Source organism: Narcine bancroftii, chromosome 5 (genome assembly GCF_036971445.1).
Source record: "Narcine bancroftii isolate sNarBan1 chromosome 5, sNarBan1.hap1, whole genome shotgun sequence".
In the NCBI taxonomy this organism is placed as follows: Eukaryota; Metazoa; Chordata; class Chondrichthyes; order Torpediniformes; family Narcinidae; genus Narcine; species Narcine bancroftii.
This window is the reverse complement of record NC_091473.1, coordinates 110,318,077-110,338,209: the sequence shown is the minus strand read 5'-3', so window position 1 is coordinate 110,338,209 and position 20,133 is coordinate 110,318,077. Positions and strand designations below refer to the sequence as shown.

At 40.2% G+C, this 20,133-nt stretch overlaps 1 protein-coding gene across 12 annotated transcripts in view; it reads right to left on the bottom strand.

Moving 5' to 3' along the window:
• The window catches only part of pik3r3b (phosphoinositide-3-kinase, regulatory subunit 3b (gamma)), a 582,698-nt gene that overhangs the window by 257,157 nt on the left and 305,408 nt on the right, over window positions 1-20,133 (bottom strand). For all 12 annotated transcript variants that reach the window (XM_069938742.1, XM_069938746.1, XM_069938750.1 and 9 more), the window contains one exon: window positions 11,551-11,682. In XM_069938742.1, coding sequence (XP_069794843.1) covers window positions 11,551-11,682 — 132 coding nt within the window. The remainder of the gene's footprint in view (window positions 1-11,550; window positions 11,683-20,133) is intronic.

The window sequence follows — 20,133 nt, the reverse complement described above, 5'->3', positions numbered from 1 at the left end:
TCTACCTATCTACTCATAGTTTATATAAACTTCTTTCCGGTCTTCCCTCAGCAACATTCCTGAGAAAACAATCCAAGGTGACATGATGGTGAATCTCTTCTGCACCCTCTCCAAAGCCTCCACATCTTTTGAATTATGCAGCAACCAGAACTGCACTCAGTACTCGAAATGTGGCCAAACCAAAGTGTTATACAAATGTGACATGACATCTCGACTTTTATACTCAGTGACCTGCACGACAAAGCCAACCATGCCTTCTTTCCACCCTATTATTTGGTTGCTGCAGGGAGCTGTGGCTTAGAACTTTATAATTCCTTTATACATCAATGCTCCTAAAGGGCCTTCCATTTAATGTGTACTTTCCCTTTACATTTGACATCACCAAGTGCAACACCTCATACTTGTCTGAACTAAACTCCACCTGTCAGTTTTTTCACCCAATTCTCAACTGATCTCTATCCTGCTGTATACTTTGAAACCATCTTCACTATCCATTACATCAGTTTTTGTGTTGTCTGCAAATTTAATAATCAATCCACCTACATTTTTGTCCAAATAGAACACTACAGCCCTTTGGCCTCTCTAGTGTGTGCCAAGCGATTATTCTGCTAGTCCCACTGAAGTGCACTTGGACCCTCCATACCCTGCCCATCCATGTTCCTATCCAAATTTTTCTTAAATGTCAAAATTGAGTCTGCATTCACCATTTCTGCTGGCAGCTTGCACCATACTCTCACTATTATTTGCGAGAAGTCCCACTAATGTTCTCTTGAAACATTTCACCTTTCATCCTTAACCCACGTCCTTTAGTTCTTGTCTCACCTAACGCCAATGGGAAAAGCCTGCTTATTTTTATCTTTACCCCTCATAATTTTGTATACCTCTATCAAATATCTCCTTAATCTTCTACGCTCCAGGGAATAAGTTCTAACCTGTTCAACCTTTCATATCTTTGCACATCAGCTCCTGCCTGAGCGGTGAAATGGATCCATTCCAATCCATCTATCACAGAAAAAGGTCTACGGCGGATGCCATCTCACTGGCTCTAAACAAAGCCCTGGAACACCTGGACAGCAATGATGCATACACCAGGGTGCTCTTTATTGACAGTTTGGCATTTAACACCATCATCCCCTCAAAACTGAACAGCAAACTCCAAGACCTGGGAGTTAATACCCTATTGTGTAATTGGATCATGGATTTCCTCACCTCCAGATCACAATCAGTGAAGATTGGCAAGAACTTCTCCTCCACAATCTCTTTCAGTACGGGAGAACCACAGGGCTGCATTCTTAGTCCCCTATTCTACTCCCTTTACATCTATGACTGTGTAGCTTGGGAAAATAACATCAGCTACAAATTTGCCATTGATACCATGGTAATGAGTTGTATAAAGTAAGGGGATTAGTCAACATACAGGATGGAGATTGAAAATTTGGCTGAAAGGTGCTCTAATAACAACCTTGCATTCAATGTCCAAAACTAAGGAAAGGAAAGCCGGAGATCATTGGGGGATCAGAGGTGGAGAGGGTGAGCAAATGTAGGTATTTTTGAGTCACTATCTCAGAAGAGCTTTCCTCAACCTAACATACCAATGGCATCATGAAGAAAGCAGGTCAGTGCCTTTACTTCCTCGAGAGTTTGCGGAGTTTGCGTATGACACCAGAAAACCTGGTAAATTTCGATAGAGGTGTGGTGGAAAATGTGGTGACCAGCTGCATCATGGTCTGGTAAAGGAACACCAATACACCTGAGCATAAAGCCCTCCAAAAGGTAGTGGACACAGCCAGGACATCATAGGCAAAACCCTCCCCATTACTGAGTACATCTACAGGAACCACTGCTGTCAGAGGGCAACAACAATCATCAAAGACCCACACTACACAACACATGCTCTGTTCTCATTGCTGCCTTCAGGAAAGAGGTATAGGTGCCACAAGACTCACACCAGGTTCAGGAACAGCTGCTACCCCTCCACCATCTGAGTCCTCAACGGCAAAGTCACTTGGCCTTTTCACATCACGATGAAAAATGGAGATTGCCAGGAACCCTTCCGTGAACAGGTGGTGTGAAAATGTCGGTCATAAAAAAATTACCTTGGTCAGCGGCCCTACATCTTGGATAATTTTGTAAGAAATGATCTGTCCTGCACAAATGCATGCTGACTGTCCTGAATAAGCCCATGCTTTTCCAAATGCAAATGAATGTTATACTCAAGAATCCTCTTCAATAGATTCCCTACCACTGAAACAAGGCTCAGCAGCCTATAATATCCTGGTTTTGCCACAGGGGACAATTTGCGTGCTCTTCTCCAAAAGGGTGTCATATGTTTACCCGAGAGTGTAGGTGAAGCCTCAGTTTAACATCTCTTCTCAATGACAGCAACTCCAAATGTCCAGCAATCCCTTGGCACTGCACAGGAGTGTCAATGCAAATTTATGTGCTCAAATCCAATCAGAGGGAATTGATGTAGCAATTATTTATTCAGGAAATCAGTGATAAATATGAGAGAAAATTGGTGCCCAACCTGACCCCAAATGAATGTAATATTTTGTACAATGAACACACATGCACACACACCCACACACACTCTCTCTCTCTTTTTGTCTGTCTGCATGGCACAACTGGGCATGAAGTGAACCCAGAAGCTTTGTGAGCAATTATACTCAATGTAACCCCAATCCAACATAGATAATTGGAGCATGTCAGGCTTTCAAAACTAAAACACTGTTTAGTGAGATAGTGGACAAGCTCCAAGGGCAGGTATTTTATCGAGTTCCATTGGCATCTTTAAAATTAAATTGGATCAATAAAGAAGCAGGATTGAAGATTTTAGAGAAGATTAATGGTGTCATTATTCTTGCAGAGGAGGCTAGTGAAGCAAAGTATTATTTGCTGAAGTAGAAGATCAATAAATGATGTTGGCTGGCCAGACTATGATGGAATAATCATACATGGATTTTGGCTCATGCGAACTTTAAGGGTTGGGAATGACAGCATTGTCAATTTTTAAATATTCCTATATAACTACTTAATTGTAACAAGCTTCCGTAAATGAATCTTACCTCGCCTAATTTCCATCATCTCCCAAGCCCACTTGGATAGGCAAGAGTAACAGGCATGTAGAATTGCACCAGCTATAGAATATACTTCACATCACCTCACTGTTCCTTCATCATCAGTGAATCCAAATCTTGGGTCTCCCCCCCCCCCCCCCTCCAACAGCCCATGTATGCACCCTCTCCAGAGTACTGCAGCAGTTCAAGAAAGCAAGTTACTGACATACTTGAAGATGGGCAATAAATGTTGGCTTTACCAGTGACATCCTCATCCTTAAAATGAATAAATAAAACACAGTAAAACCCCTAGTATCCAGAATTCAAGCAACCAGCAAAAAAAGAGAGGGAAATAAATAAGAATTTTTTAAAAAATGTAAAATTATGTAAGTTTAAAATTGTAAAGGGAAATGTTCTCTGAAGTAACACATAAACTGTTGGTGAAGATGGGAGCAAATATTCAGCCAGTGGAGTGCCTTGGTCATGTTTTGCTTGGATCAGCTGTTTGAATAAAGTGATGTGAAATAGCAAAGGCATCACCCTGGATGAAGAACTGGTTGATGCCGATCACTACTGGGGTGACTCTCTTGGCTGTCTCCTTATCCCTGCTTAGTAAGAGTCGCCCAAGCCAGAGGCTTTATCTGAAAACTTGGGTGCGGGGGGGGGGGGGGAGGGGTGGGGGAGGAAGTTTGAGAAGTTCCGGGGAGGGGGAGGAATCTGCAGATGCAGCGACGGTTAAATGTTTTCAAAGAATGAGATGAACATAAAATAAAGTGCTTTAAGGTTTATAAATTCATGCAAATAAAGTTTGTTCAGTGGAAGTGCAGTATCATATTTCTGCCTTTTAAACTGTTTATTCTTAATGCAGGTGTATTAGTTAGGCATTAAAAGAGTAAGTCTCAAGCAACCGGAAAATACATTTATCGGGTATCTACCAATCTCAGATACCAGAGGTTTTACTATAGTTACAAGGTCTAATTGAGCTTGTATGACTTCTGGTCTAAATGCAAGTTAAAATTTCCTGATCACTGTTCAAGCAGATTCATTTAGATGTTCCTTCATTTTCCCTGTCTTTTTTTTGGAAATACAATGAAAAGCACATAACAATGGTCATAATATGCCATAGCAATCATGCATCATGGCAAGTATTGTGTTACTTTATCCTGTTGACTTTTTCCCTGAAAGCAAAACAGACAGCTTTATTACCAGGAGAATGGTGTAAAGAGTTTTGGAGTTCAAGAATTAGTTGCCCTTTTGGAGTTAGTTGTGCTTGGCAAGAGCACAGACTTGGCCTGTTGGCTATTGGCAAGATATATTTGGATCGCATGATTAAAAAGGTTCCCAATTAAAAGAAAATGTTGTCTCTCAAATTTAGAAGAGAGTGGATTTCTTTGAATTGTATACTTGACAATGCACTTGCCAAGGTAGATACTGTAAAAGTGATGAACTATAGAAGAAGGGGCCAGGCTTTTTGGATTGAGATGAGGAGACAGATCTTTGTTCAGTAAACAGTGAATCTTTGGAATTTCTTGAAGAGTATAGGGGATGTCGGAGTACATTTGAGAGGGACATTTGAAGGCCAAAAGGGGACATGAGGTAGCTTTGGCAGATAAGGTAAGGAAAATTCCAAGAGACCAAGTATATGAAGGGCAAAAGGTAACCAGGAAGAGAATAGATCCCTTTAAGGATCAATATAATTTTCTACGTATGGAGCTACAGGAAATAGGTGAGGTCCTAAATGAGCATGTCTGAAATCTGAAACCTTATTTGTATTTAAGATATGGATACTAGTGAATTTGTTGAAGTACAGTCATGCCTTGAAGAAATTCCACATTTAGGAAGTGGAGGAGCAAGGTAATTGCAAAGAGATACCAGTGGAATTGGTCGAGATGGTACAATTACGACATTTAAAAGTTATTTAGATAGATACATTGATGGGCAAGTTTTAGATGGATATGGTGCAAACACAAGCAAATGGGACTAGCTCAGATGTCAGCATAGATGAATTGTGTGGAAGGGCCTGTTTCTGTGCTGCATTGCTCTGTGACTCTAATTGTGTATCTACAAAGTCATGGGTACTCAATCATTAAACGTAGTGAAGGTTGAGACACACAAATTCTTGTGGAAGTAATGAGGGAAAGTAATCAGATATCCATCCACAATTTTAATGAATGACAGAACAAGGTCCTCACATTCAGGTCTGAAATGGGGATATACTGTGGGTATTGCTCTATAAATCTTTTAAATGGCATCCCATCTGAGGACCTTCCCTAGACTTAATATAGTAATGTCATCGTGAAGAAAGCACATCAGCCACTAGCCAGTTCCAGGAACTTTTTGATGCATTCAACTTACAACTTGTTCAAAATGTTCCCTGACTCACTGCAAATGAAGCAATTCCCTCGTACTTGTTACTAAATCTGTGGCAGAGAATTCCACAGATTCACCAATCTCTGGGAAACGCAGTACCCCTTATCTCCAACCATCCTGAATCTTGAGGCTATGTTCCCTAATTCTAGTCTCATCTATATGTGGAAACAACTTACTTACCTCTATCTTATCTATGCCTTTCATATTTTATACATTTCTATAAGATACCCTCTTATTCTTCAGTGAGAACAGTCCCAAATGACTCATTCTCTCCTCATAGGCTAAACCCCTCATTTCCGGAATCATCCTGGTGAACCACCTCTGCACTGCCTCCAGAGCCAGCCTCACTAGCATAACCTCCCTGCTCCTAAATTAATTCCCTTTAGCAATGAAGGCCAATATTCTGTTTGCATTCTTGATAGACTGCTGCAGTTGCAAACCAACCTTTGGTGATTCATGCATAAACACTCCCAAGTCCTTCTGCACAGCGGCATATTGCAATTGTTTGCTCTTTAAATAATAACCTGATCATCCCTTTTCCCTTCCAAAGTGAATAATCTCACATTTACCAATACTGTACTCCATCTGCCAGACCCTTGCCCACTCATTTAACCTATCTATATATTTCTGCAGGCACTCCATATCCTCTGCACAATTTAATTTTCCAGTAATGAATAACAATTACAAATACACTCTTCCACTGAAGAATTATACACTTTAAGTTCTCCCTTCCCTTTAAATTCAATTTCAATTATATATCTAGAGATTCTAGACAAACATGATGGAACTGAAGAAATTAAAACACCTTTCAATGACATATTTTGTTTGTGCACATACAGGGCATATATTATTAAAGGAGCAGAGGTTACTAAATTCCAATTGGACTAAATTCATACCATTAGACTGCAGAATTTATTTTAGTGACTAAGAGATAGTTTACTGAGTTTTCATAGAACAAGAATAGCAGAGAAATAATTAGAACATTTGCCCCACAATGTTTTGCCGACCCATGTAAACCTTTCCCACAACAACCTAATACTTTCCAACCTCACATCCATAACCCTCTATTATTCTTGCATCCAGCTGCCTGTCAAAGAGACTTTCAAATATTCCTATTGTACCACCAACCCCTGCAATACATTCCAGGAAGCTAGCACCTTCTATGTAATTCTCACATCTCCCAAACCTTTCCTTCATTTATTTTGTACAAATGTCCTTTGGTATTTGCTGTTGTCATCCTGGGAAAAAGGTGCTGTCTGTCTACCCCATCCATGCTCCTATTCATCTTATAAGTCACCTCTCATCCTTTATTGCCCCAAAGAATAAAGCTTCAACTCTGTCAACTTTACTTCATTGAACATTTTCTTCAATCCAGACAATATCCTGGATATATCTCTCTGCACCCTCTCTACTTCCTGCTACATCCTCACATAAGGTGACTGGAACTGAATGCTATACTCCAAGTGACCTCTAAAGATCATGACTATACGCCACTATATTCACTTCTCTATCTTCATCAATATGTTTCATCACCTCCTCTAAAAACTCAATTAGGCTTGTAATTCACAAGTTGCCCTTCGCAAAGCCATACTGATGACCTCTGATATTATTATGCTTCTCTCTAAATACTTTATATCCTATCCCTAAGAATCCTTTGCCTACCGCTGATGTATGACTTACTGGTCTGTAATTCTCAAGATTATCTCTATTACCATTCTTGAACAAGGGAACATTCCTGAAGCCAGGGAAAAATCACCATTAAAGCCCCAGCAATCTCTTCCTTCACTTCCCATAATAACATGGGTGTATCCCATCCAGGCCTGGGGACATCTAACCTGATGTTTGTCAGAAATTCCCATATAACCCATTTCTTAACATGCTCAAGCACATTAACCTGTTCGAAACTGATCTCACATTTGTCAAGGTCCTTCTCCCTGAAGAGAACCATTCATTAAGCACCTCCCCATCTCTTCTGCCTCTAGGCACATTATCCCATTTATCCCTGAGTGGCATACACTCACTCATTTAATTCTCCTGTTCTTCATGCTCCTTGGGGTTTTCCTTAATCCTAGTTGCCAAGGCCTTCTCTTGCCTCCTTTCAGCTCTCCTGTATCCTTCCGAGCTATTTTATAATTCTCATGAGCCCTGCCTAATTTTTGCTTCCTGAACCTTAAGAATGCTTCCTTCTTCCTCGATTAAGTTCCACCTTTACCCCACCATTTAATCCCTATCTCTGTTGGACAAACCTAACTACAACACCCTGCAAGAGGTCCCGAAACAATTTGAATATTGTGCATTTCCTTGAGAACATCTCTTTTCAATTAACACTCCAAAATTGCAGGTTAATATCATCATAATTAGTCATCTCCCAAATGAATACTTTGACATATCATCTGTTCCCATCCTTAGCCATAGCTCTACTAAAGGTCAGGAAGTTGAGGTCTCTATTTCCAAAATGTTCATCCACCGAGAGGTCTGTCACCTGACCAGGTTCATTGCCTAGTACTAGATCCATTATGGTCTCTCCTCGAGTTGTCCTTCCCACATACCATGTCAGAAATTCTCTGAGACACACCCAACAAATTCTGTCCCATCTCACCCTTTTGCACTAATGAGGTGCCAATCAGTTGGGGAAGTTGAAGGACAATAACTATTATTCTTTTCATTTTTGCAAAACTTGCTTACTTCTCTGTCCCTCAGTTGCCTAGAGGGTGCTGGGGGCCTGTAGAAGACTCCCAATTGAGAGATTGCTCCTTTCTTGTTTCTGACATTCACCCACATTGGCTCAGTTTGAGTTTGAGCCATTCTCAAACTTTTTCCAACTATAGCCCCCTAAAACTGCTCAAAATTGATGGGCCCCCTCCCCTTTGAAGCAGTCAAGTTTTATTTTCTTTCATACTTCTCTCCTACTGACTATACAAGGTGAAATGAAAATAAGGCTTTTACTTGAATGTGCTGTGACCCCCATTGAGAATGGCTGCAGTTGTCTATTCTTTCATAACATCATACCTTTCTGCCGCTGTGATACGTTCCCTGATTAGAAATGCCACTTCCCCCTCCCATTTTACCTCCATTCCTTGCCCTTTTGAAATATCTAAATCCTAGAGCACACATGTCAAATTCTGGCCCGCGATATAATTATATTTGGCCCGCAAGATCATTTCAAAAATGTATTAGAGGTGGCCCGCCCTGCAGCGAGAGCCGATGCTGTTTTTTGGTAATGTCACACCCACCATCCTCCCCCTTCATTGCACATCCTTCCCCATTGTAACACGAGAAATTGTAGCACGAGAAGTCTGTCGATGTCATCAGCCGGCAAGCCAGTTGGAAGGCTCCCCGCACAACCAGTCACTTCTCCCACCTGTCGAGCGGTGCGGCGGATGGGCGAGCGCCTGTGATTTCCTGTCGGCGCGATGGGCATGGCAGGCTGCGCATGGCCCCCGGGCAGCGCGAGCCCCGCGCGACTGGCACCGGACGGCCCTTCCACAGCGCGAGCGCACTTCTCCCGGTCGCCACGGCCTTCAGCGCTTGCACCCGCGCGGACCCCATGGACGGCTGGTTCGGCCCTGCACGTGAAGAGAGAGATGGTGGCTGTCCGCAAAGGCTGATCGGCAGCTCACTGAGCCTGAGTGGGTGGGTAATCAGGGGTGGGCAGAGGGTGTAGGTGAGGAGTAATGGGCAGGGGAAGTTATGGTGGTGCGAGGGGCAGTTAGAGGGAGGGATGAGTAGAAGGAGGGGTGGATAGGGAAGAGGTAAAAGGGGAGGGGCAGGGCGAGTAGGGGAGGGGTGATTAGAGGGTGAGAGACTGGTAGAGGGAGGAACAGGTTGAGGGGAGAGACAGTAGAGGGGCGTGTATAGGATGGGGTGGGTAGAGGCAGAGCGAGTGGAGTGAGGGGTGAGTAGAGGTTGGGTAAAGGACTGGTCAGGTAGAGGGATGGTGGGTCGAGGGTGAATAGAGGCCTAGAGCCTGAGGAGTGAGCAGGAAATGCTGAGTCCTGATGCAGGCCAAAATGGACACAGCCTGTGAATGCTGACTACATCTCCACAGGGACCAAATATGTTTCCCTCAGGTCAAGCAAAGGGTGAACTTGAGCTACCTACTCCTGACCTGTAACATTATCCTCCTAAAGTTATATCCTAAAGTTTAACATTACATATGTTGAAAGAAGAGAAAACATGCAGATGTTGTTGAAAATTTTCAATAAATATTTAGTTCGGCCCTCGACTTAGTCCAAGTTTTTAATTTTGGCCCTCCGTGAATTTGAGTTTGACACCCCTGTCCTAGACCATCAAGCAGCCAATCCTGCCCACGCACCAGAAAATCACACCAGGTCATCGTACAGGATGTCAAGATCCTCACAGAGTTTTCCACAAAACAACCATGGCCCAGGGTGACAGTCCTTTGTTATCTTTCACCTAGCTTGGCCTGCTTATGTTAGTATTTTATTAACTTTTGATATCAGGCATGGAAATCCTACTTCTAAGCTTAGGTGCTTTATTTGGTTCAACAATGCTTTTCCTTTTGATCTGTTCCAGTTAAACATACACCTATAATACTCTTAGGAGTTGATTGATGCCTTTATTCCTTCAGCAATATTTTCATGAAAGTGAAGATTCTGTTTTTTATCTCTCAAATAATTTGTCCCATGTTTAACTTCAATTTGCAAAAAAACAAATTCAGTCGCTCAAATTTTTACTGTGAAGAAGGAAAGATATGTCAGGGAACTAAGGGAGGTTAATAGTTTAATTCGGATAAGTGCAAGGTGTTGCATTTTCATAAGTAATTTACTTAATAAATGGTAGTGCCATGGGAAATCTTGTAGAACAGAGAAACCTTTGGGTACAAGTACTAGTTCCCTGAAAGTGGTGTTGCAGGTACACAGAGTCATGAAGTAGTTTGGCACATTTGCCTTTATCAGTCAGGCCACTGATGACAGGACTTGGCTCATCATATACTAAAATGTCATCATGTTACAACTGTACCATGCTTGGAACACTGTAACTGATTGCTATAAGAAGGATGTCATTAAATGGAAAAAGTGTAAAAAAGATTCACAAGGTAGGACAGTGTCTTTTTTTTTCCCCCTTGTCACATATTTACTTCCACCTGACGATGATCTCTTATCTTTTATTAACTCTGAATGGCTTAAAGTACAAGTAAAGATATGCTGATCCAGCAGGCCAAATCGCAATGCACCAAGTTGAAAATTCTGCCATTTTTATTCCCTATTCATCACTCTAAAACCCTTGCTTGTACTGTGGGCACCAGTAACCTGTACCTGCCATCCTTTAGGTGGGCTTGACAATAACTCACAACATTCAGTTTTGGGGTAGCATCACGGTTGGGTCAAAGCCGCATCCTGCTCTCACTTAATATTTTAATCTGTGAGATACATTTGGCTAGTGAATTAGACATCGTGACTGATTTCATCAGAAACAAAGATTTTCAGAATAGAATCAGACAGGCACTGGAGTAAAACTAATTTGCAGAGCTGTGCAGTTAGATTTGGATTTGATTGGATTATTTGACAAGGAGTTTGCATGCACATGATAAGATGAATAGCCTCTGTCTACGCTGTAACGATTCAAAGATTCCTGCGATTCACCCTACGTTTCGGTATGTTGGGCTTATTGTGGCTCAAGACTGGCTACTATTTATTAGACCCTTACAAAGAATGAATACAAAATATTTCTGATATAAATTGTTGAGAAACATATAGAGTTATTCATTTTTCTACTTATTCACTTTGCTTCTGTCTTAATAAAGGTAAACTGTAGTGTTCTGATTGAAAGCTGAACCTGAATTTTCGGGGAAAAAAAAAATCACACATAAATGTCACAATTTAAATCAATATCTGTTGAAGATTTGCATTCAGCCAATGCAGGGTAGGAATGAAACATCCTGCAACAATCAACGTTATATAAAAATAGATATTTTAAATCTTTTTATATTTCGCAAGCAAACTTGATAGCAAAACAATGCACTCAAAAGAATGAAAAATTGCTAAACTTTTGCAGAATGAGAATTGAATGCCATTACAAATTTATCACCAGGAAATTTTTGAACAGATTTTTATTTACGGAATCATAAAATGCTTAGAAGCAGATAGCTGGAGCATTTTACCTTGAGCAGTGTAGACTAGCTCACTGTAAATAGCTGGTGGAATCACAGGTGAAGGCAACCCTCGTAAGTAATACTTCAGTGCATCAGCAATGGTGTGGATGTCATATTGATCGATATCAACAGCTGCCATATCTGCAACATAATGAAGGAGGTTAGAGACCAGAGTGCCTTTTATTAGTACAATTCATTAGATTTCTTACTGCACCAAGATAGCAATAGTCAGCTTCTCACTGGCTTTGGCTGTGATTACCCAGGTTGAAGCAACAATACATTTAATTTGCTCTTCCCTCCTGTTAAAGCATAGTCATAAATTAACACTCCAGGCCTGCCTGATACTTGAATCTGCCAGTCCCACTGCCTCAAAGTACTTTCTTTGTGGTCAGGTTGTTAGGTTTTTTTTAAAGCTCAATTTTGTGTGTTTCCGAACAATTCTGAACATTTTCAGGATCTTTTCTTCAGCATCATTGAAGAAGGGAAACCAGTAACTTGAACATGTATTCCTAGAGCTGGACTTCCTCCTTAATTGGTGTGCTAAAGGGGTGTAGTGTCTGTGCTCATACCCTGTCTAGTGACCCCTTAATGATCATGCGATTGGAAACATTTAAAAAATCAGTAGGGAGCTTTTCAGCATGATTCCTATGTTAAGACATGACCTGCATGGCTCTTACAATTAGCTGGCTGCGGAGATTGCAGCTGCTCTGTTTTTTCCACTAGGAATCATGGAATATAAGACAATCTAAAAGTGCTCCCTCAGCGACAACCAGGTTACAGCAGCATACAAGGTTGTCATGGAGGTGAGGGAGAACACGGGCATGCAATTAATGGGTGTCACACCACCCACCCCCTGTGATTGTCAGCACAGATCGAGTCTTGGGCCATGAGTGGTTCCACACTATTCATTACCCTGCAGAGCTTGCAGCATATATCCTTGCTGTAATAAATCCCAGCAATGATGTGTGAAATACATAGAATATTAAAATCTCAGGCAGGTACATACAGACCCCTATATCTCATTGTTCCTGTCAGGGGATTTTAATTCACATCTCCTAGCCAACTTGGTCTTGGCTTTGCCCCACCTTTAACTGGGAGTTAAAAGCAAATGTGTTAATTTCTATATTATGGTTACAAACTTCTCGAGTTGCTGGTTAATGAAGATATATTGATTATCATGCCTACCAAACACTTCAGGACAAGGTATTTGCTGTTAGACTGTGATAATATTGCGCATGAATTAGGGGCATCATCAAAAACATTTTAATCTTAGCCAGTAGGTGTAATGGAATCATTATCAATGCAACTGAGACAACAGTTCCAAAAATATTAATTTAAAATTCATCCTGAGAAGTGCTACAGTGAGAATATTGATTTTTCTTACTTATCAGCTTTGCTATTAGAAGTGACTTAATCTAGGTTAGGTTTATTGCACTGAATATAGATTAGTTTGCCACCCACACAGTTTATTATGAAGTAAATCAAACAAGCCCGTATAACACAATTCAATTCAAACTGAATGGAGATTGCATCTCTTCTACTAACATTATTCAATTAACTTGTAAAACTATTTAAACAAATCTGAAATTATAGAAATTTTGTTTGCCTGCATGAAATTTTTGTAAGATATGGTAAACAAAAACTATGTGCATTAAATTAATGATTTACTTGCCTTTCTATGGCACTATTAGCTTGACACTCAAGAGCTCTGCAACAATATAAAGTTAAGCTTTTCCATAAACAGTAATGGATTCAGGTAGAATTTATAAACTAGAGAGATGTTTAACTGTACAACTTCCATTATGTGGAAAATTTGGTGAGGTACAAAAAGTGGTTATGTTAATGTAACCCTTTCCCTCAAATATTGTTTTCAAGGTTTTATATCTTTTTAGGTCGAACACCTTTAGTGCCACTGAGCATTGAATGACAGTTGTGCCCTGACACCTCACAACCGTGAATTGTGAGATGTATTACGATGTCAAAGTGCATAGTGGAAGGTCATCGTTGTCTGAGAAAAACATAGAAATGCTACTAATGTAATAAAATGAAGATATGCAATGTTGGCACCCAGTCACAAACGCTGTGAGAACTATGTAACAGAAAGCCAAGCACAAGTACCAAAAGGAGGACAGTTTTGTAAACATTACCCTTCAAAATTTCACAATCTTGACACCAGCCTGTGATTTGTTTAAGTGACCCCTTGCATCTCGTGGAGAGCTCCATCACTTTCAGCTATGATGGAAATAATATGGATTTTCAGAGCTTAGGCAATCAACATTCCCAAGCCCAGGGCAGACCAATATTACAGTCAAATCACTGAGAAACTTGAATGAGAGGCTAATGTAGTCATCATTATACCAATGTTTACAGTATCCAGAAAATTTAAACAGATCAATGCATATAAAATATGACCTTGTATAGGATGTTTGTGACAGTCTATTAATTTGGCATATATCCTAAATTATTTAACTATTTTATGTTCTTTCAAGCACATATCTACACAACAGGCAGTTTATTATTTTACAGTAATGAATTTGAATTGTTAGGACACCAGTATCATTGTTGAAATAAAATGAGAAAACCAAAACCATATCATAATTCTCTTCATGGCTTGTCTGTAGAAAGCAGAGAGTGGTGGTGGACAGAAAATATTCTGCCTGGAGCTTAGTGACTAGTGGAGTTCTACAAGAATCTGTTCTGGAATTCCTACCCTTTGTGATTTTTATAAATAGGCCAGATGAAGAAGTGGAAGAATGAGTCAGTAAGTTTGTGGATGATACGAAGGTTAGAAGAGTTGTGGATGGTGCTGAAGGTTGTCATAGGTTACAAAAGGATACAGACAGGATGCAGAGTTGGATGGAAAAGTGGCAGATTCAGTTCAATCCAAGATGTCAGGTGAAGGTCAAATCTGAAGGCTGAGTACAGGGTTAATGGTTGGATACTTTAACAGTGTGTAAAACTCTCCTTTTCGTCTTAAAGCTCAGTACTTTCAAGGCACTGTGTGTGCACAATTGATTTTTGATTTGACACAGAACTTCAAAGAAGTGACAAAGGTAGGATTAATTGGATTGCATCATGGTCAACAGAGATAAGATGAGCCAAAAGGCTCGATTCTGGGCTGAACTCTCCTATGCTCTGCAAAAATATCATGCAATGCATTGAAACATTCACAACATGTATGTAATATAAAATATTCCTGTAAGATGGGTTAGATCCTGGCTGTATAGGTGAGCTGCATGCCACAAAAACGCCCATATATTAGCAATGTAATGAAACTAAACAGGATATCTTGTGTGCATGCATGATACTTAAAAATGGAAAATTGCTACTTCAATGCAGTATGTTTTTCTTTTTCTGAGGTCTATAGAGCTAAGGAGGCATAATTTTATGTTGAACACCACACACACGATTTGGTATTGTTTAATGAAGCCAAGTAATGTTGAAGATGGAAACCAACTTGTCTCCTGCCGAGTAAGTTACCACATTGGAAAATTAGCATCTTTCTTTATAGATTAACTTGTAATAAGGGTTGCTTCATTTGGAAAGATGGTTTGTGGCCCTGAATGGAGGAGAGTGAGGAGGTGTGGGCACAACAGTGCCACTTCCAGCAGCCACAGGGGAAGGTGCCAAGGGTGAAGGGATGAGTGGACAAGGGAGTCACAGAGCGAATGCACCCTATGGAAAGTGGAGAGGGGAGTAGAGGGGAAGATGTGTCTAGTCCTGGGATCACGCTTTAGGTGATGGAAATTATGCAGGATAACGTGTTGGATTTGGATGCCGGTGGGGTGATGGGTGAAGATGAGAGAAACCCTGTTTTTGTTATGTCTGGGGGGCAGAGGGGGCCAGGGCAGATGAGTGAGAGATGGAGGAGATGTGTGTGAAGGTTGAGTTGTTGGTAGTGAAGGGGAAGTCACATTTTTGGAAGGGGGGGACATTTTGAATGATCTGGAATAGAAGGGCTCATCTTAGGAGCAGATGGAGGAATTGACAGAAAGGAATAGTATCCTTGCAGTGGACTGGGTGTGAAGAAGTGTATTGAGGTAGTTGTGGGAGTTGGTATGTGTTTAAAAAATGTCAGTAGAAGGCTTGACTACATTTTGCTCATACCTTGATGAAGGGCCCAGCCTGAAACATTCGTTGTGTATCCTTTATCTTTGCTACATAAATACACTGTTTGACCTGCTGAGTTTTTCTTTTTACTTATATCACAGTGTCTCTAGACTTTTATGTTTTACTCCACTTCAGATACACAGGCAGTTTGAAGTTGAAATTACTTTAAATTGAACTGAATAAAACTAATTGGAGGTCATTTGATGAATCATATAGACACAAGCAACAGCCTCAGTGAACCCTGTGCATACTGCATATAGATATATTTTTGAAATACTAGAGCTCTGCTAATGCTAGACATATCAGGGCCTCACAGCTTTTGCAAGAGGTTTGAAGAGTGCTCAAATGACTTCACTAATGGATTATTGTTTACAAAAGGCAACAGTTGAAAGAGCATGTCGGAGCCGCTGCTGTCTGGAAGAGAATTTGCTGTTCTAAGAGTGTTATGTGGTTTTGCAAGCAGAGAGAGTCAAACAGGCTTTATCACAGAGAGAGAGAGACACACACACACACAGACACAGAGATCACTTATACAGTGTTACAGTCAGCAACAGCAGCTGGGACTGGAATAGGACAAGCTGGCAAGGTTGCGGAAACCCCCATTTGGAAGACAGCCTGGTGGTTCATGCAAGAGGAGAGGACTGGGTGCCTAATGTTTCACTTGGAATAAGTGAAACAAAAAGGAATTCTGTGATGACCTGAAAGAAAGAGGTTATCATGTGGAGAATCCTGAAGGAGCAAATTTTGTCAGCAAGACACTGAAGTGCCTGATTAAAAACGAACAACAAATCTGTCTCTGAAAACTGACAAGAACCTTCCTGAGCAGTAACCATTTACATCTCATGCACCAAAGCCAAGTGAACTTTATAAATGTAAAATTTTATTCACAGTATAAGAATTTCCTGCAACCAGTGAACTTAGAAGAATGAGAAGTGAGATTGGACTGTGAACCAAAGAACTTTTCTGAACTTACAAGCACATTACATACACATGTGCTTAGAATTAGAAGGGGGTTAAGTTAGGTTAAATAAGTCAATAGAGATAAGTTAAAGTTTGATTCATTTTCATGTTTAAAGATAATTAAAAGCAACTTTTGTTTAAGTAACCATTTGTCTTGATGAATTTCTATTGCTGCTGGGTTTTGGGGTCCTCTGGACTTATAACACTACAATCTACCCAGGCCAATTCAAAGCTAGCTTTGTTTTTAATTTTTATTTTTCGTCCTTTTCTGTCCAACTCTTTGTATGACATGTGTGATGCCTTAAACTTCCTTCAGAGAACACCAATAATGAAAGGCTTAAAATTCAATAAACATTCTGAACTTGTAAGTTTCAGAATATTTCTCCCAGCTCCATAGAACAAATCTTAACATTATTTTGTGCTTCCTGCCCTCCATTCTCCTCTCCCCAGCAGTCCAGCTGAGAATGAGAATGATCCAGGGTGGATAACAATGCCATGCTGCTCCGTGATTCACAGCCATTTGTATCATTGTTTTGATTAACTCCAAATTTTGTACAATGACTGCAGATTTTTATCTTCATACAGAATGTTCAGATATGACTCCTGATTTACAAATGAGCATTTGTGCATGTTAATTGTGTGGTTATTGGACAATTATAGCACAGAAAATAATGTTACAATTTTATTAATCTCTTTCCCTTTTACTGAGTTATTGACATACATTGATAATGGATTGCACACATTTAATATTTTTTTCCAGAAATGTTTGCCATGCAAACTGATTTCTGTCCTAATATTAATAATGTAACTGTGAAATGGGACTGCAGAATGGAAGAGTCTAACAAGAAAGCACTAAGAGTCTGCTATTGTCATAGTGACAACCTTATGAATTTAGAAATGTCTTTGATGTCAGGGGAATGGTTCGAGTGTAATAAGCTGGTGTATCACTTGCTGGTGTCCCAACATGAAGTGCTTCTGTGTGGTATCGTTTGGTCTTATGCAAACTGTGATTATGCAGCAGGTTACTGAGATTAGTCATGCCCCATAAATAAGAAGTGACCAAACACTTCATTATAGGCAGATTGAGAACACTGTGGAAGCAGATATTAAGGAAGGATCTCAGGGGAAAATGTTGGATCATGCAAGTCTCTTCAGTACAATTGAAATTCCTTATATAAATTTTTTGTGTAAAATTTTTGGCATTATGTCACCACTATCTTTCCACATGATTAGGTTGCAACTTCCTTAAAGGCATAGGAGCTGCACATACCCCTTTTATAGAAAATTAAATGGCAAGTACAGTGATAAATAAAGTATAATGAGCAGCAGATCATTGCAGTGCATTGGCACTCGGTATCCCAGCAGTTTATTAAACAATTCATCAGTCTACGATCAATGTAATTAACAGTCTCTGAACAGATGGAAAAATGAGCAACTACATCAGTGTCACAGCTTTTGTTGCTATACAGTGCAATAAAAGAATTGGTTGATTACTTCTAAGAATATATGGGAGCCCTTTAGCTGTCTAGGCATTCTGTCTGCTTCAACGATTGTCAGTAAAGAATTGGGGGTAAGCATATTTGTGTACCATGTCACTGGGATAAATAGCAAAACTACTGCCTGGAAGATCAAAATGATTCCTCAAAAGGAACAAACCAGGTCTTCTGATGTTTGCTATTACAAGGGGAAATATAAATTCTTCAAAGTAGGAGATGTTGGAAATACTTCTCTCTCCTGAAAGGGATTTACCTAATACTTTTTATGACAGATGGGGGAGATGGTTACATGAAGCATAATCAGCAAGATTAAGAGGTCATTTGCCATGACATTACAAAGAGCAATTCATAGAAGCTTCCTTGTTCACTGGAATAGGCACATGGAAAATAATCTCCTATTTGGTCTTGTACTGACTATTAGTAAAAAATGTGTTTAAAAATACACAATTCTGTTTGAGTTAGATTTGCCTTGTTCTTCATCTAAAATGTTACTAGTGGTAAACATCTTCAACACTCCCACAAGTAATTCAGGCAATTTGAATCTTCACAGCAAAACCATTTTAGTTCCACAAACCTCTAACTTTTTTTGGATAGGTTCTTATAAAATTAGTCCCCTGTCACAAAAGATATAGGGGAAATGTATATTTGACTTTGTACATGATCGCAACCTAATACTGACAAATACATTTAAATCATTCATCAGACTGGCAGGAAACAGGACTTTATTTTCTTTCCTCAGACTCTAAAGGGTGCCACACTGGGCTGCACGGTCAGGATTCTGAACTGCTCCAGAGCTTGAACTGATATGCATTTGTTTGTTTGTTCACTTTCCAGGATCTGATCATCGCTGGAAGGTAAGCATTTTGGTTTGCCCTTCAGAAGGATGCTCCCAAATAAAAATAAGGCTTTAACACTCCAAGAAATGAATGGATGTCAATTCTACCAGCAGCATCATGCACAGATGCATCTGCCATGGGTTGACTGGTGGTGCAGGTCTAGGAGCCTTGCATAACTGTCAGGAAGCTGAAATTTATGACACATGCGTGCGTGGATGAACATGTTCCGAATTTCCTGGAAGATTATTGGCAACAATTTCAAGACTGTCCCCCAATTTTTGACTCCTCATTGATTTGGATGACAGAGCACTGACTTTGTGCATTGTACCCATCAGGTGCGTTGGGATATCTGCTTGCAAAGCCTATATCAGGTTAGAGCTTGTACAAGCAGTGTCTCCAGTTACTTCAATGGAGACAAATGGCAGCAGGATAGGGTGAGGCAAGATTCTGATGGTTTTTGAATAATGAACGATATTGTATTTGAACATTTAAAAAAACTGCAGATGCTGGAAATCTGAAATATAAACACAGAAAATGATGGAAACCCTGTAGATTAGGCAGCATTTAATCAAATGGAAGCAGAGTTAATGTTTCAGGTTAGAGAAGAGATGGAGATCTTGCCAAAAAATTGAAGTGAATGTTCCTGGGAAAGATGTGGCAGTAAATGAGAATCAAAAAATGCAGATGTTGGAATAGTTAAAAGCAATTTCTACTAGTTTTAACTCCTCTTTGAAAATCAATTTTTAATTTTGAGGAGGAAGTAATTTCTGTAAGACTTCAATGCTTTTCAATTTTGTTCATAAATTTTAAAATTCTTTGATGGCATTGATAGTCACACTCTTTCTGGGATGGGCTCTCAGAGTGATGCCATTTACAGCCAATAGGCCTGTGTTGCCCAAGGCTTTCCTAAACACATTGGAGTTGGTTTCATGAAGGAAGATTTGCTCCAGGTTAGTGGAGAACTAATGGAAATGGATATTTAGACAGGCATCTGCCTTTACCACAGATAAGGCCTTGTAAGCAAAGGGAAATGAACACATGGAACTCAGTTGTACTCAGTGGTGGATTGACCATTAGGTTGAAGCCTAGGGGCCTGGAAGCACACCTTGGGTGGAACCGTCTGAGGCTGGCTCTATGGTCTTTTGTATAAATGATCGGTGACGAGGAATTGGATAGGGCAAGAGGCATTG